Source organism: Podospora pseudocomata, chromosome 4, assembly GCF_035222375.1.
Source record: "Podospora pseudocomata strain CBS 415.72m chromosome 4, whole genome shotgun sequence".
Taxonomy (NCBI): domain Eukaryota; kingdom Fungi; phylum Ascomycota; class Sordariomycetes; order Sordariales; family Podosporaceae; genus Podospora; species Podospora pseudocomata.
This window is the reverse complement of record NC_085888.1, coordinates 1,560,862-1,581,495: the sequence shown is the minus strand read 5'-3', so window position 1 is coordinate 1,581,495 and position 20,634 is coordinate 1,560,862. Positions and strand designations below refer to the sequence as shown.

The window sequence follows — 20,634 nt, the reverse complement described above, 5'->3', positions numbered from 1 at the left end:
TTTCTTCTCTTCATCACTATCACCCCCACACCTGTCTCGATGATGTCTTCTTGGAAGCACAATTGATGGTCGTCAATAGTGGGGACTTTGCTCATGCCGTTGGCAGCGGGTCCGATCCACTCCGCTGAGCAGGGGAGCACGGTCCACTTGTCACACAGAAGCCGAAAGGTCCACTGCGAACGGTGGTTCGCTGTGCCGGTGACGGTTCGAGCGCATATTCTCGGCTAGGGACGGCTCCGAAAAGGCTCTGACGACCGCGGAATTGAACTTGAAGCGTTCGTACCTGCCTTTTTGCTGTGTTCCGATCTGATCTACAGGCCGAACTTTGACGGGAGATGACGCGGTGGGTTTTACGGCGGGGGAGGTATTAATGGGGGTGGTTCGCCCGGCTTTTGGGGGGGGGGAAGGGTGAGGTTGTTTGGTTGTGTTTACTTGACCTAGAGTAAGGAATACCGTTTGTTGCTTGTTACGCGATTGATCAAGAGATATCGACACAATGCCAGTCACAAACTTCTCCATCCCGGAGAAGTACGAGTACCTGGTTGGGTTTGACTCTTATCATCAGTTTGTCTCTCCTTTGCTTCCCGTCATCTTTTGAGATTGGTTGACTGACTTGTGCGTCAACAGAAGCGAAGCTCACCCCTGCGCCCTCCCCCTCGCCCAAAACTCCCCCCAGAAACCACCTCTCGGCTTGTACGCCGAAAAGCTCTCGGGCACAGCCTTCACCGCACCCCGGCATGAAAACAAGCAGACGTGGCTGTACCGCATCCTGCCTTCGTGCGCTCACCCGCCGTTCGAGCCGGTGACTGCCCACAACGAGGCGGTGGAGACGCAGCATGAGAAGAAGCATTACATCCCTAACCAACTCCGTTGGGACCCTTTTGACCATGACGAGCACGCCGAGCATGATTTTGTCGATGGGTTGAAACTGGTTGCCGGGGCGGGGGATCCAACGCTCAAGCAAGGGATTGGCATTTATGTCTATGCTTGCGGACGGGATATGAAGGAGAAGGAGGCGTATTATTCTGCTGATGGGGACTTGTTGTTGGTTCCGCAGGAGGGGGGGTTAGATGTTAGGACTGAGTTTGGGAGGATGCTGGTTAGGCCGATGGAGATTGCGGTTTTGCCTAGGGGGGTGAAGTACAGGGTCGAGATTGTGGGGGATGGCAAAAAGGCGAGGGGGTACGCGTTGGAGTTGTATCAGGGACATTTCCAACTTCCTGAGCTGGGACCGATTGGATCAAACGGTCTTGCGAATGCAAGGGACTTTCAGGCGCCCAAGGCGGACTTTGAGGAGGATTATGGTGCTACGGCGCAAGAGGGAAAGAATGAGTGGAAGATCAAGGTCAAGTTTAATAATGGGCTCTATGAGACGGTGCAGAGGCATAGTCCGTTTGATGTGGTGGCTTGGCATGGGAACTACTACCCTTTCAAGTATGATCTTGGGAGGTTTAATACCATTGGGACGATTAGCTATGATCATCCCGATCCGAGTATTTTCACCGTATTGACGGCGCCGAGTGAGAAGGTGGGGACGGCGGTGGCGGACTTTGTGATTTTCCCGCCGAGGTGGTTGGTGGGGGAGGATACGTTTAGGCCGCCGTGGTATCATAGGAATACGATGAGCGAGTTTATGGGGTTGATTCAGGGGGGTTATGATGCGAAGAAGGGCGGGAAAGGGGGGTTTGTACCCGGGGGAGCGAGTTTGCATAATGTTATGAGTGGGCATGGGCCGGATAGGGATAGCTATGAGGGGGCTAGGGAGGCTGAGCTGAAGCCGCAGAAGGTTGGGGAGGGGAGCTGCGCGTTTATGTTTGAGAGCTGTTTGATGGTGGGCGTGACGGATTGGGGGCTGAGGAGGTGTAGGAAGGTGCAGGGGGGGTATAATAAGCATAGCTGGGAGGGGGTGGAGGTTCATTGGAAGGGGAGGAATAGCCAGTGAGTTGGGGAAGAGTAGAAGAGTGTAGAAGAGTGAACAGCAGAAAGTGCTTCTTGATGTGTTTCATCCGTCTTTGCATCCTCTGCTAACCATGGTCCATGATCAGACTGCCTGGCTTCGCTGCCGTCTTGCCCCTGTGCCAGCTGACTTGTCAGCTCTGGCCGCCTGGCTCCTCAAGTCTAGTCCGCTGACTCCTCAATTCTGCTTCTTCCAACAATTCCACACTGGGCATTTAACATTCATGAATCCTTGAGCGTACCAGATATTTGGCTCGGCTTTCCTGGTATTTCACTGATGAACAATTTGTCTCTTGCAGGAATACCGTCGACGCCGTCACACTCCAGAATTGCACGAGGATCATGGTTTGAAGACATAGAGGCGGGATCTTGGTTCCTGCTGATAATGTCGCTCATAAGCAGACTGATAACACAATACCCACGCGATCTGCCTTGGCTTCTGGATCTGACGATCGACGAGGCTGCCGACGGCATCCGGCCACGGCCGATTCACGACTCTGGGCCTCACCAGAGCGTGCCTGGCGAGAATCGACGAAGCTGCCAAGTTCAAGGCTGTGTTGCAGATCAATCCGGATGCTCTATCGGTGGCCCAGGAACTAGACAATGAGCGGAGGCAATCAAGAAGCAGGGGCTAAGCTGAATCAGCGAATCGCCGGTTAGATTCCTCATCGCTGACAATGTCTATCAGGTCCTCTCCACGGTATTCCGATTCTCGTCAAGGATAACATAGTTACGAGCGACAGATTGGACGTATCTGCTGGTTCGTTCGCTCTTTTGGGGGCGAAGCCCCTCGGCCAAGTCCTCAGTCATCGGAAAACTGCGAGAGGCCGGAGTTTTGGATCCTAGGCAAGACGAACATGTCTGAGTGGGCCAACCTGAGAGGGTTAAATATCAGTTCTGGATGGAGCCCCCGGGGTGGCCAAACGTCGGCTGCATATTATTCCAATTCTACACCTGAGGGTAGCAGTTATGGCTCAGCAGTTGCAGCTGCCCTAGGGTTGTCGATGGCTGCCATTGGTAGGGAGGTCAGTGGCTCCTGTCCGTGTTAGTTATTGCATCAGAACCACTGACATTCCCTACAGACGTTTGGCAGCATTCTGGAACCGGCCGAGCTCAACAACGTCATCGGACTGAAACCCAGCCGTGGCCTGATTGCGAACGATGGATCTCTACCTACATCGGCGCGTCAGGACGTCATTGGAACGCTCACTAGAACAGTGAGCGACGCGGCGCACCTGCTTACAACGATGGCAGGTCGAAGCGAGAACGATGAGCGTACCTGGAATATCCCTTTTGCAGTCCCCGACTTCACCTATTGCAAAGACACGGATCTGAGTGGGATCACCATAGGTGTCCCGCGCAGCACCTTCACTGCCGACTCTACATCACCCATAATGATATCTTTCGAGTCCGCGCTCGAGACCCTACACCGGGCTGGAGCAAAGGTGGTTGACAATGCCGACTTCCCGGATGTCGAGGAGTTCATGAAGCTCAACCAGCAGGTTTGTGGCATTGTACGGACTTCAGAGTTCAAGAGAGATATAGTTCGATATCTTCAGACCCTCGAGGCCAACCCAAATCACATCCACTCTGCTGAGGACATCATCGGGTTCACGAAGTCTTTTGCGGGCGAGGAGCATCCAGACCGCGATATTGGAAAGTTTTTGTGGACCCAAGCTGAGGGAATCGACGTCAACACCGACAAGTACAGAGAGATGGTTAGCCAAGGGCAGTTCTACGGGGGCGAAGTGGGGATCCTTGGCGCGATGGAGAAACACGGTCTTGTTCTCCTCACTATCCCTTCTTCAATGGGCATTGCAAACGACTTGGCTGCGAAGAGATGGGATTCCCCGTACTTGAAGTGCCGTTAGGGTTCTATTCTGAGGGCACGCCGGTTGAACTGGACGAGAATTGGCCGAACCTGGTCAGGGTTGCGCCTGTGGTTCCGTATGGCATCTACGCTGTCGCTGTTTGAAGTCATCAAGAGGTTGCCGACTTGTGTCTTTGCAGTTACTCATCGGCTCCGATCTCCAAGGCTTTCTCGGATAAGATCCTGATTCGAGTAGCCTATGCATTTAAGCAACCCAGTGGGGTGCGTCGGAACGGGCCATTACCGTGGAAGGTGCCATCTACCGAGCCTGGGGATGTTTGAGTGATCAAGGGTCAAATGTTTGTTACCTAAGGTACTTTATCTTCAAAAGTCACGGTATTCTCTGGATGGATTGATACGGTAGTATTCTTCTCGTGAACCGCTCAAACCAAAGCAATGCTTTCAGCAGCCCCGGCGCCAGGGCCTCTGGTAGCTGCTTCCAAAACAGAAACGAACCCTCCTATGCTTTGCCAAACAGCCAGCTGTTCCGTTCAACCCCCTCCAAAACTGACACCCGGGAAATTTGACGTTTGTCTTCCTTTCTCCATCTATACCGACCATAAGCACTGCCGCCTGACTGGCATGCCGTCTTCCTACCTAATATCCATATTTCTTTCTCGAATGGCTCTCTGAATAGCCACAACCACGGCTTCCATTCTCACGGCTGCGACTCTCATCCCCCGAGTCTCCTAATAGTCTCGGCTCCCACTCGCACTCTCCGTGCTCCCGCCACTTTTAGGCCAGTCAGTGCGAGTCCCAAACTTACATCGAAGGATGAGGAGGGCATCTTCCACATTTTCTTGATTCAGCCCCTGAAACTCCCATGGCCTTTGCACAAGCTTTTCCCAAAAAAAAACCTGATATTCGAAAGCCAACTGTCGACAGGGGTCATCCATGTTGAAGTGCACTTTGATCACCGTGATTGAGCAACACCTCAAAGGTACTGCGTGTGCTACCGATAGTCTGGACGACATCAAACATGGGAAAATAGGTCATACCATCTATCTATTATCATGAGCTGAACTGGTTGTCGATACCGCCCCGTCTCTGGTTAGTAAACAGACCCTTGAGAATACACCCCCTTTATATGCCGATCCATCACCACCACGGTCACATCACTAGTTACAACGACAACCAGACCAAGCGGCTAAGGTAAGGTATTCAGGTCGCATATATTTATTAAGGATCTCGCATTGGTCACCCGTCGATCGAAGCGATTTTCATGACGACTGCCACGTACCTAGGTGGATGTTGACAGTGATGTCACCATGGGGTGTCCCACCGGGTACGTACTCAAATTACTGGGTGCTCAGCCAACTGGGTGAGTGGGAGCATCATCCATTGCCTTGTGCGCGTCTCCAGGCACTGGGACACAATGTACAATATCGGCCTTATACTCCAGTACCATATTGCCCTGCTGTGGTAGGTATAGGTGGGTAGGTAGCAGGTTTGGTACGAGGAAAACCTTGATCTATGTGACAAGGGGAGTATCTCGGCTTGGAACAGGTAGTTCAACTCAGTATAATAATCTGTTATGGCCTCAAGGTCCTTGCCCCTTGCCATTTGGGTAGGAAAGGCAAGGCCTACTTATAGTCCTCCGGATCCCCAGGACCGTTCTGAGCTCCCTGGTCCTCGAACCTGTCTTATCTGTCTGCCTTGGCCGGGCACCTCCTTCGGCGTCCTGGCCACTGATTCCACCAGTAATAGGTACATATGATTCCTGTCCTGCAGTCTTCTTGCAGCTCGTATGGGTCCTCAGTCCCTCCTGCCCAACCAACCCGTATCGGCACCCTGGTTCTGCCTTCGTGGTGGTCGCCGTGATGCCTCCGCTGAGCCCCGGTGGGCTCAGTTGGTTGCCGGCCCCAGATATTCTGATCCTGGGCATATCGTTGGGCTATTGTTGGTTGGAGTGTGTACTGTCTAGGGGCACTGAGTCGTGGGCCCGTGTGACAATCTAGGAGCTCGAAAATGATACCATGTGGAACCTATCTTTCTTTGCTGGACCCCTACACCTGCCTTCGTTAGATATGAAACCCGAGCATTAAATCCATCCCTGACTCATACAATGGGCTCAATTAGCGCCTTTGGATGCCTCTCCTTCCCTCACAACACCGAACCTTGGAAGGGACAAAACTGGCTTATCATCAAACCGGCAGTTGGCGCATGTGCTCCGAATTTGAACGAAACTTCGTGTCCATGACGATACCTTCTGTGAAAGGCCCGAAGCCTTCGCTGCAACACGTGCATGGTGTCGGGGGCAACTTGCCCGCGGGTTTGCAACACCAGGGCCGTAACGTTGCTTGGTCTCTCCCAGTTGTAAACGACTTACCCGTGAGAGTCTCTGACAACCATGGACAATAAAAGCTGAGATGAATGGCATACAAGGGATCGATAGTGAACAGCTCGTAAATACAGAAACATGACAGCGGGATAGACCGTCCCCAAAGCTGAGATCATATTAGATGTGACTTTTACTTTTCTGAGTTACCCAGCAGCATTCAAGGAGGGAGGAAACCACTTCCAAACTCTATACCAATTGCAAAATTTCGCCGTGGCTGATGTTACCAGACTTTGATGGTTTCACCAGACCTCCCGTAAAAAGTGAACAAAACCTTCACCGATGAAATCTCTTGATCCTGTATACGTATTAAGTAAGTTCCAACAACGACAGTAACTTTCTCTTCTCATTCAGAAATCTCTTTTCCTTATCATCACAGTCAGATCTTGACTCGATTGCACCCGCCACCAACACCAACACATCATTCCTCATCCCCCGGCCCTCAACCAAAATGGACACCCCGGTCAAGACCAAGTTCCTCATCCTCTCTGACACCCACTGCTGCAAACCCACAAAGCACACCATCCCAGACGTACCCATCGACGTCGCCATCCACTGCGGCGACCTCACCGAGAATTCTCGACTCGCCGAACTCATCCACACCCTCTCCCTCCTCCGCACCATCAACGCCTCCCCTCAAGCTTTTCATCGCCGGCAACCACGACTTCGCCCTCGATCCCCTAGCCTTCCTCCCCAAGACCACCTCCAGCCAAGGCGTTTTCCAAGCCCCCGCCGGAGCAGCCACCTCCCTCCTTGAATCCGCCTCCTCAGAAAACATTATTTTTCTTGACGAAGGCACTCGTACTCTTGCCCTCGCAAACGGCGCCCTGCTGACGGTGTATGCAAGCCCTTACTCCCCCTCAAGGGACAACTCCAAGGCGTTCACTCACCACCGGAAGAAAGGTCATACATTCAAGATCCCGAAGGAGGTGGATGTGGTGATCACCCACTCCCCACCGCGTGGCATCCTCGGTAAAGACTACAACAGCAAGCAAGCCGGGTGCGACTATATCTACGATGCCATCGCGACAGCTAGACCAAAGCTGCACTGTTTTGGGCATATACATGAGGGTTGGGGGGGCTGAGGTCATTTCCTGGACTGGGGACAAGTCACCGGTCAAGATTGAAAGTTTATCTACTTTACTTCCAACCAACAACGACCTGCTAGCCGTTACCAAAAAAAAAAAGGAGGGACGGCTGAGGGGGTTGAGGGATAAGGGGTCGAGACGAGGCACTGTCATGGTGATGAGCATGAGATTGTGCGGGGGAGGAACACCCTTTTTGTGAACGCGACGGTCATGCCTTATGGGGGAGGGAGGGAGAGGCAGTTGCCTTGGGTGGTGGAGATGGAGTTGCCTGCTGCTGCGGAGGGGGGCGACGGAGGGGGGCGACGGAGGTGAGGAGATCTAGGAGAGCAGTGAGGAACATGCGGAGGACGAGATAGGGTTTGTTGAGGTGGGCTTGGAAGGGCTGGAGGCGAACACCTCTCAGACGATGGCCGATTTAAGCGACATGACGGCTCAGCTGTCCATCACATCGGCAGCTTGATTCTCAGTTTTCTGGTTATTTCAAGAGCGGTATATCGATAGGTTTCCCTTGTGGTTTATTGGGTGGGTAGGCGGTGTCCTATTCCAGATATATCAAATAATCCCATTGGTTCTCCCAGGCACACATGCATCGGCCGCCGCTCGTGCGTCGGGACCGAGATGCACAAGTGAAACACTGGTCCGCGTAAGCTCCCTTCCCAAACTTTCATCATCCCTACCACACCTAACCCATCTGTTAGTTAAACTTCGGGACCGTCCCCCCCACCAACGGCCGTTCTCAACCGTCCACCCGTTCCTGTCCGTAGTTCCTGAACTCAGACCCACCCAAACGCCAGCGGACTATTCAAGAATGGATTGATCAGCTTGAAAAAATGCCGGCATCGGTCACTTCTCCCAACCGCCGCCCGAACCCGTTGCCCCAGTAGCTATTGCATCTCACAACATGATACCATGCCGAGTTATTCGTCAGCACCACTCCGCGTAATATATGCTTGTCTCGGCGATTGATATAACGCAACCTTGCATATCTTGATCTTGTTATTTCTGGAGACCTCTACCTTGCTCCCTTCCAGCCCCTTAAACCCCTCGTGAACTTTTGTGGACTACTTCTTTTTCTGTCCCACCCCTCCATCCATCCTCCACAATGTCAAGGATACCAGCCGTGAATGCAAAACCAAACCCTCTCGTCCTCAGCAGTCTCCTGCTAGGGATAGCCTCCACCGCCTCCGCCCAAAATTACTATGGCTCTCCCGGCAACCCTTATAGCAGCGGCGGCAGCTCCAACAGTGATGGCTCATCTTCCTCCGGGTTCAACAACTTCAACGCCGGGGCTGGCTTCGACATAAACGCTGCCATGCGCACCCGCGCTATTCACGGTATCCTCGCTGCTTTGGCCATGGCGGTCTTGTTTCCTTCCGGCTCGATCCTCATGCGTGTTATACCAGGCCGGTTCGCAATCTGGGCGCACGGAATCTCGCAGGCTGTTGCGCTGGTGGTGTATATCGCTGCTGTCGGACTGGGTCTTCATCTTGTGAGGGAGGTCAGTAGGGCGAGAGGGAACAATGGTGACATGGTTTGTCCTCCCGTCACTTTGGTCTGACTGTTTGAACGCGGCTAACAAAAGAACAGTTCTCCGATCCGAACAGAAGCTACCACCCCATCATTGGCATCGTCGTGTTGATCTGCCTGCTCTTGCAGCCAATCTTCGGGTTCATCCACCACGCCAAGTTCAAGAGACTCCAAACGAGGCAGATGTGGTCGTACCTCCACTTGTTCAACGGTCGTGTCTTCATCACGCTCGGTATGGCGAACGGTGGGCTCGGGCTGTGGATGGCGGGCGCGAGCAAGGAGCTCAAGACGGCGTATGTCGCTGTGGCGGCCGTGATGTGGGTTCTCTGGATGTTGGCGGCTGCGTATGGAGAGTGGAAGAGGTGGAAGGCGAACCGTCTGGGATATCCGCCGAGGAATAAGAAATTCCATGACGGCGAAGTTCCGTTCTAAGATTGCGCTTGGTAGGAACATGTCTGTTGGATTGGAGGTATGCTGAGACGGATGTAAACGGCGCTTGTAGAGGTTTTGGATCTGTTGAGAATTGAGATACCATGCTTTTTTTGTCGATTGAGATAAAGTCTGGAGGTAACAATGAATAATCCAAAAGACGTTGATTCAATTGGGCACTTGTACGTTGACGTCCAAGCCGTTCAACCGCATGTACTCCAGCTTGGCCGCTAGTTCGGCCTCGATACCCCGCCATGTCCTCCCTTTGAGGTGCCGGAGACACAGATGCTTCCCTTCGTCCGGGTAATACAGCCAACAAGCCCACTTGTTCCATTTTCCTTGCTTCATCTCGTCCCTTGCCAGATGACCGACGGTGTCCTCGATGAAGGCGCCCCTCTGGATGGCGATTCGGCTGTAAAAGACTTGGTTGAGGTAGTGGCTGGTGGAGGCTAGGTGTGGCTTGTCGTGCCAGAGAAACAGAGGCGTGAGAGGAACCCTCGAGATGACGGCTGTCCCGTCCTCCGACTCCGACTGAACGGTAAAGTTTTGTTTGTGAAGCTGGGTCAACGCGCGAAGAGCAGGGTAGAGCATGACGTGGTCTGAGGTGGCGTACTCCATCATCCGTATCGACGGGAAGCAGACATATTCAACCGGAGGTCGAACAGCTTCCGGCAATATTTCGTTATTCTCTTTGTCCTCCTGCTCTGCTGAAGGCGGGGCCTTGTGCTGCTGCATGATCTGCAACAGCGGCCCAAGAGGAATGTCCGTCACCAGCGCCCAGTCATGCTGCTGAATCCAGACATACGGCGTAACCGTCATCCTCAACGCCGACCGAACCGCCAGCCCAAATCCCAACCGCTGCACCGGCTCAACAAACGTGACGCGCCCGTCTTTGGTTGTCGTGATGTTCATCACCACCGCATTGTCCTGCGACGCATAAGCTGCCGCCCCGGACCCAAACTCGGCCTTCTCCTGCGCCTTGACCAAATCCCCAGTGCCGTAGGGCCGTTCGGTAGAGGAGTACTCCTTGAGAATGAGCCTCTTGGCGTTGGCCTTGTAGTCGGCATACTTTGCCGCGCTGTCAGGTGTGACATGGCCCTTTTTCAGTCGCGGCTTCTTACTGACGTGATCGTAGGTGTCGAGGACGACAATGACACGGCAGTGAATGAGAGAGGCGCAGTGCTTTCTGAAAGAGGCGGCAATCTGCTCCAAGAGCTCGGTGGATGGCGCAGAAGGCGTGGGAGAGGTTGTGATGATGACTGTGACCAGCTCTTCCGGGGCTGGTCTTGCGGGAGATGCCATCGTCATCGAGTGACGAGAATGGCAGGTGTTACCTCAGGGAGAAGGCCATGGGTCATCAATGACAGCGCTGCTGTGATTTGGTGCCGTGGAGTTGATTTCTTTTGAAAATTGAAACCGAGCATGAGTGGCCAGTCGTCGTTGGACCAGACCCACACAGTGCGTTGCTGGCTCCAACTGTTTCCTGTCACTGTGCCACTCCTGTCAGTCACGGTTATTAGCCCTTGATTACCGTTGGTTGTCTCATGCATACTGGATAACCTGATGCTACCGCTCATCATCCAATATCAATGTCCCCCACACAAGCCAAGTTCTCCATATCCCAGTTTCCCGGTCCATTCACTCCATATCTGTCTGCCTGCGCCCCAGTCATTCCCACTAGCCTGTCCTGTTTCTGAAGCACTGCGTCAATATCATTCAGCAGTTCAAGACAGGCGGAAATCTTACCAATCCAGTCACAGTTTCTCAAAAACTGGATATGTCGCGTCCGATCTCAGGCCGTGTCTCGAAAGCATGTGGTATATCCACGCCGGCTCGTTGGGGAACCATTGTTCAACCTGGCGTGCCTGGGTACAGGCAAGGGAACTGGTGTACATTGGCCAGACAGTGAGTCTCGCTTTTCAGAGGGAGACTGCAAACATGGCAGAAACACCAGAGGCCAACTCTACGCATAATTACCCTCCAGTTGTTTGCTTGATTAATTGGTCGTATGTTGTGGGCCTGTTGCAAGTGCCTGATGAGAGTCCCGAACAAACGTGCCTTTGCATTGCAGGCGGGGAAAAGGCATCTGCCACGACGGCTGGGTCGAAGATTGAGAGAAGGGAACGCCCTTTCCATTACTGTAGGCCGGGGGTCAGTTGCATATTTGCTTGTTGTGATTTCTTCTTCTCGGAGCACGGGACCGGGATGGGGGTTGGCCATGTTGATTGAATGATGGCTGGGCTGCCGTGTTGGTGTGTAATTCTGCTGGTGCTGTGGTACATACCTCTGTCGATAATGTGGTCATGTTGTAGTACTGTTGGTGGTTTGATCAGTGTAAAATGTTGGAGGGAGAGGACAAAAGAATTGGAAAAGCACCGACACAGCACGGCGCCGCGTACTTGCCTGGGAAGCTGACAATCATTCTTTTAGCTTTCGGTAAAGAGGCAGATTCAGGCGTGAATTGTAGCAGCAGACCTGTGCACCATACGTGCTACCAGCCATAAAATATGATATTTACAGGTAGTAGAATGAAAGGCCAAACATCCCGATCCCTTAAATGAACATGTCCCCTTTGACCATTCTCAACACCGCAGTAAAAGACGCAACCTACAAGCAAACAAAGTAAAATACATTAATATACAATATACCCATAATCAATCACTACTCCCACAAGGACCGATAGATTTACAGAAGTTCATTACAATAGTACAGTACACACTCTCCCTCTACCACTGGATACTCCCACACCTAAAATATCCCATTTACCCCCAACCAAAGTCAATAAAATCTCCCCGGTAACATCTGCATAGACAAATGTCAATAAACACCAAAACTATAACTCATCGCGCAATTAACCAAGATTCTTCTCAAAGATTCGTCCTCAAAATTTTCCCTCAAGTCACCCATGTCGGTCGAGTATCTTTTTCCAAAGAAAAGACCTTGGAGGAGCTCAACCACGCTTTTCATGAATCTTGCGACGCTCAATGTCGACGACCAACTTTGCCGTGCTGTGATAGGTTGGCAGGTTCGGATCAATCAACGAGGGTTCCATATCCGGGCCTCTAATGATTGTAGGTGTCTTTGCCGGGATATCATGCGGGCTGGCCGGGACGGTATCGACATCTGTTGTCTCGGCATTGTCATTGGCCACGCGATCTTGGACCAGATCCAGCAGGTGAGCTGGATAGGGATCGAAGGACAGATTGGGCTATCTGGATGTGCTGGGCAGAGGGAGGAGGCGAGATGTGATGATGGTGGTGGCTGTGCACCGAAAGAGGCCATGGAGCTGGGGAAATCTAATGAACCCAGTCAGTTTGAGTCCGAGCTGATGTGGGTAGGGAGAATGCTTACAGTCTGGTGTGTGACAGATTGGTGGTTTGAATACTGATGTGTGTTAGGCCCCTTTTTCAATTTCTTGTCATGCCAAGCCTGATGAACAGATCCTGGGGGACGTTCATGTATGCCAATTTGGTGTTGTGGTCCGTTGGCATGGGTTCGATCACCAGGCATTGTATCATGAAAATTGAGGAGGAAAAAGCGTTGTATTTTTTTGTTAAGAAAAGGAATCACCCTCCAAAGCTCAGCAAAGCCTATAAAGATACCGTCCTCCACCATCCCCACTTATCGCCCCACAGTGTCTTCGTTTCGCCCATCTTGTCGCGAGGTCTCGGAGACAAAATGTTCCATCTGGATATGGAAATCGGCAAAAATATATCGAGCCCGGGGTTCATCTGAGCTTGACGACCATTTAGGGCCGCCAGCCGGGCCTGGTCCGCCTCCGGGCGGACCGCCGAAGCCGGGCATAGCGCTGTGAGCCGTGGCTGCCATGGTGCTCGTAGTCTGTGAAATTGATGTTAGTGACAAAAAGTCGAAAATGATTGAATGTCAAGTACCTCAAGTTGTCGACTGAACTTGGCGAGAGATTCCTACTCTTCTTGTTGACTCGGATGATAATGGTGAGGCTTGTCAGTTAAAGTGACGGTGAAAAAGGACAGGCATAATAGAGGAGAGCAAAATAAACAAAAGGACTTACACGGTAGGTCACTGCGGTCAGGGTAAACTGCTGTTGAGCACTGGGCAGTACTCTGGGTGTTGAGCAAGGCGTTGCAGTGTAAGATAATGGTACTAAGTTGCGTGCCTGGGCTGTTTGGATCCTAACCTACTGGGTGCTTGGACATGTAGAAACTGCACTCCATGTTGTCATTGCACACCGAGGCAAGTGTGTGTAAGTTAACAGGTTATGCCAACAATGATATTATATACGAAGCAAAAGTGTAACGAGAAACCCTCCAGGCAACAGCCTAGCAGTGATTCGTTAAGACAAACCAGTAAAGGGCAAAAATGTCAGATTGAAAACGCGAAATCCAAAGAAGAGCTTTGTTATAGTGCAAATACCTATGTTTATAAACACAACATCAAAGGTGAAGTTGCTTCAAAATCCATCTATTAAGTCTCAAGACACAAAGACAGCATTATCCGAGAATCGAAGATCAAAATACTAAAAAGAACACTCGAAATGACTCCCAAAGTAGGTAGAGTCCCTAGGACCCCCAGCTGTCATTGGAATGAGGCCAGTCATCCAAGAGGCCTTGCTGCTAAATTATCTGGCAAAGCTGAGTTCAGTAAAATCCTTGAGGTTGGGGATACCTTGCCATGTTCTTCTACAGCCTAGAAGTTGCTTTCTTGCGGCCAGTGACATTCTGCCACTGATGATGAATAAAGACCGCGATCTTTTCGAAAAGTCATTGAATCGATTCGGATGGATTTTCCTGATGACCTCACATTCTCCTTAGACTTAATTTCATAAGGCTGTTCTCTCTTAGTCATCTGTCTGTGGTGCATCACCTTTAGCCCGAAGGCCTCGGAAAGATACCTGATATAGTTGCCTTACACCCAGTGTTCTAATATGAACAATGACACAAGGAACAGCTGTCTCCTGAGTTTCTTGCGGGATCAGAAGTCAAATAACGATTTTCCCAGTTCTATCCATAGGCCATATTAGCTTAAACCAATTTTGAGCTGCAAACAACCTCGGCATACTTTGGTGATCTGTCCTGGGCTGTTTTTAACGAGCAATAGTTTTGTAACCCCTCGCGCACTACATTATGGCAAGCTGGACAGAGCCATGGCCTTTCATATGGGGATTTTCCATAATACTGTCTATTCCGACATACCTACCAGTATATCCCTGCCCTTTTAAAGGCTTAAGGTGTCGGCTTTGGTGACATATTACCATCATAGGTATCTCAGCTGTTACAAACATCACTAATTCCACTATGATCCACAGTTAAAGAAACTTAAAAGTAAGGTTATTCACAGATATTTAGCGTAAAAGTCTCATACCTTTTTCTTTTTGAAAAAAGAAAGGCGTAGTGTGGGCAAAAGACATTTTATCAGGGTTAGGGATATGTGGCTAAGGGGGTCCCAAAATCGATTTGGAGGGTCCCAAAACTATTGCTTTTTTCACCACCTTCGACCCTCGGGTGAGCTTGTTGGCCCAGGGGAGGCTGTTCGTCCCCAGATTTGTGTTCCATTGTTTGACATCTAGTCAACCCGCTTGCCCAACGGGCCAACGCTAACCGAGGTCGACAATTGTCAAATCAACGCCTCTTAACACAAAGCTACATTGAACTTTTTGCGAAAGACAGTCGTCATCTCTGCTCAAAGCCTCAAACTAACATTCCGGGGCAGAGTCTGATCATCTCATCCCCGGCAGCGATGGCGATGGTGATAACTTTAGCACCAGGCCATCCTCAGAGCCGTCTCAAAGAATGCTGAAGCCCCCCCTCGTCACACTACCGCTGTGGAACAAGCGCCATAGAAAACACGAGGAGGATCAGTATGCCCATTCTATCTCTCTCTTGTTGTTTTCGAAGCTGTGGCTGACTGTTTCTGCAAAACCAACAAGATCGGAGCGGCTCATATATAAGCCTTCGGTCGATGCTCAGGGAAACAAGGTTTGAAAGAGAGAATGAGGATTGATGTCTTCTGGCCTGTTGTTCATGTTAATAATAGCTGACACGTCGTCCGGTGTTTGATTCATGACCCTCTATGTGGTAGTTGTCAAGAGATATGACCAGAAGGCTGCCACACCTGGATTGCGAAGAGATGAATCACCTTGAAAGAAGTAAAAGAATATATAACAGGCCGACAATTTTCCCAGAAATGAGTATTAACGTTACACCGTTCTGAAAATTAAACTCTCCACCAATCTATGCCAGTTCATACACAATAATTTCACAGATCCGTCAATCCTAACGAATTTCTTGATTCAAGCTGTGACAAGGGCTGTAATATCAGGGCTTGGAACTTCATGGTTCAATTCAGGCTAATGATCTTCAATGGCCTCGAAGAGCGTGATGAGGAAGAAGAAGGTCTAGGAATACAGACAGATCTCAGAGACGCGTATTTATCCATCGTCAGGTGGTCCGTGCCCAGTGGCCTCAAGCCGCTGCCAAGTTCCTCAATATCTCAGGTTGGCCAATATCATCTTCTTAATAACCGCGAAGCCTGTGATCGTCTTCCTCACTTTGACTACTGGTTCACAGCGTGCAGTTACCCCTTCTTTCAGTGGCATCGACGGTGTTGTTGGCCGTGTTCACGGTGGTTGGTTCGTTGACGTGTGACACAAGCGCTCGTGGGCAGACAATTGTCTGTCTTCGGGCGACGGTGGGATGGCATCAGATTCCAGATGGCCATCGACCTCAGCACCAGCCCTGAAGTACTTCCACAGGGTTCTCGGTTCCCCAAGGAACCACCTTCATCGCGGCAGTGGCGAAGGGGTGGGCAGGATCCTCCGGCAAGAGACGCATGGCGGCAGCCTCGCGCCACTCCGCCATGTACTCTTCCGAATCGGAACGTTCATCGGGTAAGTCCCAGGGAGCGGGAGGGGTTCCGGCCGTCTTAGTGGCAACCCAAGTTGGCGGCGGGTGGGGGGGGAACTGGGCGCAGGCAATACGGGCGATCTGGTGGGGGTCAGCTATATTTCCCTAGTCTCCATTCCTCCTTGATACAACTTACTTGTTACTTGTACAATTTTCTCGCACCAGTTCTTGAACCCCGGCTTCATCTCAGAGGCGAAGGCATTCAACAACTAAGCCCAGGCTTTCATGGGGCAATCTCATGCTGAGGCAAATCCGGATCGATATGACTGTCCGGGATTCTCCCCATAACAATGTCGCCATTCTGAGTGACTGGCCGACCCCTTTCATTCCCTTCACCTTAAACCCCAATATTTCGATACACCTCATTCAATATCGTACAGTGATAAAACATCGTTCTGGCGTCTTGATAACACACCAGGCAAACTTAACAACTGGGCCCTGGACGTGGGGGAGCACTCTCGTGCACTGGAAGGGTCGGGTCGACCAAGTAATCCGGGATCGAGGCCCGGCTCATGTCGTTGTTGTAATCGGTTGACGGGGGACCCTCTTCCAAGGAAGCCTCATTCAGGCGTTCCTCCTCTTCATATCCTTGTCCATATCCACGGGCTTGTGACACCCAATATGGTACCTCAACAACTGCGCCATGCCTCTCGAGAGGCCACAAGGGGTACTGGCTCTTGAAATGGTCGGTGGCATACATCACATGCTGTTGCTGAGCTGGGATGAATGGCGGCGCGGCTGGAAGCGCTGTCTCGGCGGCTTGCGAACGGTTGGGCGGCTTAGAGGTCGGTTGCTGCTCGGCTAGTGAACGCTGTTGATACCAGTTAGTTTAGATGACTTTGCAAAGTTGAATGAAAAAAGATCGAAGCTTACACTTGAGACGTGCCGAGGAGCTCTGGCCTTGCGAGGCTTCCGGACCTTCCTAGGACGACCTTGGCCATTTCCAACGTCGATGGCCCATTGATGGCGGTTCCGATGGTCACGGCCATGACAGGTGATGTGATGTCTTTTTGTGTTTGTCCGGCGACCTTTGATGGGCTGTTGACAAAAACGGCAGCGGTAGTAGATGTTCCCATTTTCGTATTCGGTCTCCTCCTCTTCTTCAGGGTCGTCCCAGTTGTAGTATGGCCCAGGATCGTAGCGATTCCCGCGGCGGCCGCCTCCAGATGAAGGGGCATCACCGCCTGGGGCACCAGCTTGCATAAACATGGTCGCCATTTTGTTGGGTTTGGCGGGGCTGGCTGGTGTTTTTCCTTGAAAAAATGGGACGTTGTGGAAAAGGTGAGAAAAGAGAAGAGTCACAAAGAGAAGGAAGCAAAGTTGGAGGGAGGAGAGAAGAGAGGCACAAGGAGAAGAGAAAAAGGTTGTAAGGTGCTCGGAAAGCAAAAGGCCAAGTTGAAGGTAAACAAGCAGTGGAGGGGCAGCGCAAAATATTTGCGCGCTGCTTGACCTTTCCGTGGCAGCCCACACAGTCGGCGAGCACTGGACCCGCTTGTTATTGTTGATTTCACCCCTGGTGTCGCATACCATTGTGTTATTCACTTGACCAAGCTCTGCTTCTTCCCCCACTACTAGCGGGTCCAGTTGGGTTACCATTTTGAAGAAGATGATGAAGGGCGGTGGTCACTTTGGGAACGAGGTACAATGCGTAAAAGCGGCAAGGAGTTGTGGGCTTCAAGAGGAGGCTTGTGTAGGTAAAAAGTAAACAATCAATGGAAGAAGTGATGAGGATATCTGTATGTCGGTCGACCGTATTTCTATTGCTCAGACCTTGGGCTCTCTTGTTTTTATGATCCTTTCCCCCTATCACCAACTGCTTTATTTACCGAAAGACCACAGATAACATAAACGGTCGGTCCTCTCGACGATTTTGGCAACCAGAGGCCAGACATTTTGACCATGCCTGGAGGAGTGAAACGGTAGGACACAAAGCCGATTTGAGATGGACTGACATGGCAGGCGAGAAGCTACATCGTGAGGGGTTCACGGTGGCGGAAGAACTACCCACAAAGTGAAAGTTCATGGGTCCAGGATTTGCTGTGAGATTTAAGGTCGAATGTCTCCTGGGCCGTTGTCATAATTGTAGTCACCTCTGCAGTCATCAAGAAATAAGCCTCAAGCATTGTGCTCCTCTGATCACTTTGACTCAGAGATCTGTAACTATTCCCAGAATACACATAGAGTATTCGCTGTCACCGCCTGTCACTGTCCGTCATCGCCTGGCTGAAGTGGGGGACACCAAGACTTCAGTGACTCCAGTCAGAATAAGCACCATCTGGGAAATGCAAAGATCACCTCTGTTACGGGGGTGGGATGATGGATCTTCGAAATCACTCATGTCTTGCGACAATCAACTTGACGCAGTTGACAACCTCATATAGCCCTGATGAAGATATAACAACGCAATCCTATTATACATACTCTACAAGACAAATCCTTTTTTCTTTTGTCCGGTATCCTTCCTCCTTCCCAACCCCAAACTCAGAAGGTGCTCCTCCAATCCGGCGCTTCTTCTCTCCAATATCCCAAAGCCACATATTTCCTCCTGTCAAGCTCAGGCGACGTTGTTGAAAGGTCGGATCGTACCTTCCCGGATGATATCGATGCGGAAGAGTCCCTACTCGTACTTGGCCGTCGGCCGTTCCTCAGCGGACCACATTCCCGCACCCATCTAGTAATTAAGAGCGATCGGTTTCCCAAAAGCCCACCGTCACAACCCTGGCACCCTCTAATTTAAAATGCAGCTATACCCCCAGCTCCTAGGGACCCGGCCGATGATGTTGTCGAGCTATGAGGTGTTTATGTCCCAAGTGTACCTATCAGCATCGACACAGAAGAGTCGTTTCGTACTCGGAAAATTACCATTCCAAAGCCGACCACATTCCCGCATCCATCTGGTCTCAAGCAGTTAGTTGGTCACCCAAAAAACCGAACGCCAAAACTCCCCGATTCTCTCCAATTCCATCTGCTAGACATCTGAGCCTTCAACCTTCCCCGTTGAATTTCCTTCGGTCTTGAAGTTGCCGGCTCTGGGTAATGACCAAAGATCTTTGTTCGATATCCCACAAGTCTTTGTGAAGACGTATCCTTGTGAATATGTATTGCTGTTGATAGACCCCTCAATGTTCCCTGCCTGCTTAGCGATGGAATGGTTGAACTCTTGGTGCTCGGTATGATATTCGCAGTGTGAGCAAAGCTTATTCGTGTTGATAACTGTGCTCAGTGCTGGCTGGGGCGATTAATCTTGATGTTGTATGCTGACATAACGAGCCTGTGAGGTGCCTGATTTGATGTTGGTGCGATGTTGATAAATGTGACGCGGATAATATCAGTAACGTGTGTGATAAGCGAACGGGACAGACAAGCGAGCGGGACACTTTTTTCGCGACGCGTCTCCTGTTCACAAAACATCAAATTTCTCCACAAACTATTATGGCAACTCCTTCCTACGAAGCCAGGATAAACTTAGCCCTCGAATCTATGCAAAAGGATAAGAAATTAAGTATCCGAGCTGCAGCAAATATCTACAATGTCGAGAAAACAACCCTCCATAACCGACGCAACGGTAAACTTTCACGAAGCGATATTCCAGCCAATTCGCGTAAGCTCACGGACCTAGAAGAGCAAACGCTTGTTCAATATATAATTGAGCTATGTGCACGCGCATTTCATCCTCGGCTTTGTTACGTGGAAGATATGGCCAACCGATTGTTGTGCGAACGCGACGCGCCCCCTGTTGGTATACGATGGGCTCACAACTTCGTCAAACGCCAGCCAGAACTTCGGACGCGATTTACGCGTAAATACGACTACCAGAGGGCTAAATGCGAAGATCCAAAGATTATCCGCGAGTGGTTTGCCCTTGTATATAATGTCAAGGTCAAATACGGCATCCTCGACGACGATTCGTACAATTTTGACGAGACTGGGTTTATGATGGGCATTATCGTCGCCATTATGGTCGTTACAACTTCTGATGGCCGTGGTAAGGCCAAACAGGTCCAGCCTGGCAATCGTGAGTGGGCTACAGTTATTCAGGGAGTGAATGCTCTGGGTTGGGCTATCCCACCATTCATCATCTTGGCCGGGCAATATCACCTCGCCAATTGGTATCAAGAATGCAACCTCCCAGCCGACTGGCGCATCGCAACCACTGAGAACGGCTGGACTACCAATGCAGTAGGCCTAGATTGGATCAATCACTTCGATTTCCACACGGTATCTCGTACGAAGGGCAAATATCGGCTGTTAATCCTTGACGGCCACGAGAGCCACCACTCCGAAGAATTCGAAACCTACTGCCAGGAGCACAACATTATTACACTATGTATGCCTCCGCACTCCTCCCACCTACTTCAGCCATTGGATGTTGGCTGTTTTGCGCTATTGAAGAAGGCGTACAGTCGCCAGATTGAGCAGTTGATGCGGATGAACATCACACACATCAGCAAGTTGGAGTTTCTTTGTGCATTTAGAGAAGCGTTTTTGCTTCGATCACAGAAAAAGAATATCCAGGAGGTTTTGCTGGAGCTGGCCTTGTGC

General features: G+C 51.0%; 8 protein-coding genes across 8 annotated transcripts; 4 read left to right on the top strand and 4 right to left on the bottom strand.

The window, feature by feature from the left end:
- The first annotated feature begins 369 nt into the window (after positions 1-369).
- Positions 370-2,167, top strand: QC762_403440 (uncharacterized protein). The gene is made up of 2 exons (XM_062889794.1): positions 370-564; positions 628-2,167. The coding sequence occupies exons 1-2, from the start codon at positions 497-499 to the stop codon at positions 1,940-1,942; spliced, it is 1,383 nt and encodes a 460-aa protein (XP_062743457.1). The 5' UTR covers positions 370-496; the 3' UTR covers positions 1,943-2,167.
- A 90-nt stretch (positions 2,168-2,257) lies between these two features.
- QC762_0066030 (uncharacterized protein) lies at positions 2,258-4,170 on the top strand. Its single transcript, XM_062883679.1, has 3 exons — positions 2,258-2,981; positions 3,039-3,903; positions 3,967-4,170. Exons 1-2 carry the CDS (start codon positions 2,814-2,816, stop codon positions 3,825-3,827), a joined length of 957 nt encoding a protein of 318 aa, XP_062743456.1. The 5' UTR covers positions 2,258-2,813; the 3' UTR covers positions 3,828-3,903; positions 3,967-4,170.
- Positions 4,171-6,615: 2,445 nt separating this feature from the next.
- QC762_403450 (uncharacterized protein) lies at positions 6,616-7,249 on the top strand (the record flags this gene model as incomplete). The annotated part of the gene is made up of 2 exons (XM_062889795.1): positions 6,616-6,638; positions 6,682-7,249. 2 exons carry the CDS (start codon positions 6,616-6,618, stop codon positions 7,247-7,249), a joined length of 591 nt encoding a protein of 196 aa, XP_062743455.1.
- Positions 7,250-8,008: 759 nt separating this feature from the next.
- QC762_403460 (uncharacterized protein) lies at positions 8,009-9,358 on the top strand. Its single transcript, XM_062889796.1, has 2 exons — positions 8,009-8,783; positions 8,840-9,358. The coding sequence occupies exons 1-2, from the start codon at positions 8,355-8,357 to the stop codon at positions 9,209-9,211; spliced, it is 801 nt and encodes a 266-aa protein (XP_062743454.1). The 5' UTR covers positions 8,009-8,354; the 3' UTR covers positions 9,212-9,358.
- An 18-nt stretch (positions 9,359-9,376) lies between these two features.
- Positions 9,377-10,516, bottom strand: QC762_403470 (uncharacterized protein; the record flags this gene model as incomplete). Its single annotated transcript, XM_062889797.1, has 1 exon — positions 9,377-10,516. One exon carries the CDS (start codon positions 10,514-10,516, stop codon positions 9,377-9,379), a length of 1,140 nt encoding a protein of 379 aa, XP_062743453.1.
- A 543-nt stretch (positions 10,517-11,059) lies between these two features.
- On the bottom strand, positions 11,060-11,428 carry QC762_403480 (uncharacterized protein; the record flags this gene model as incomplete). Its single annotated transcript, XM_062889798.1, has 1 exon — positions 11,060-11,428. The coding sequence occupies one exon, from the start codon at positions 11,426-11,428 to the stop codon at positions 11,060-11,062; it is 369 nt and encodes a 122-aa protein (XP_062743452.1).
- Positions 11,429-11,768: 340 nt separating this feature from the next.
- Positions 11,769-13,404, bottom strand: QC762_0065980 (uncharacterized protein; the record flags this gene model as incomplete). Its single annotated transcript, XM_062883678.1, has 2 exons — positions 11,769-13,048; positions 13,372-13,404. The coding sequence occupies 2 exons, from the start codon at positions 13,402-13,404 to the stop codon at positions 12,830-12,832; spliced, it is 252 nt and encodes an 83-aa protein (XP_062743451.1). The 3' UTR covers positions 11,769-12,829.
- Positions 13,405-16,516: 3,112 nt separating this feature from the next.
- On the bottom strand, positions 16,517-17,688 carry QC762_403485 (uncharacterized protein; the record flags this gene model as incomplete). The annotated part of the gene is made up of 2 exons (XM_062889799.1): positions 16,517-16,903; positions 16,966-17,688. 2 exons carry the CDS (start codon positions 17,686-17,688, stop codon positions 16,517-16,519), a joined length of 1,110 nt encoding a protein of 369 aa, XP_062743450.1.
- Positions 17,689-20,634: the final 2,946 nt, after the last annotated feature.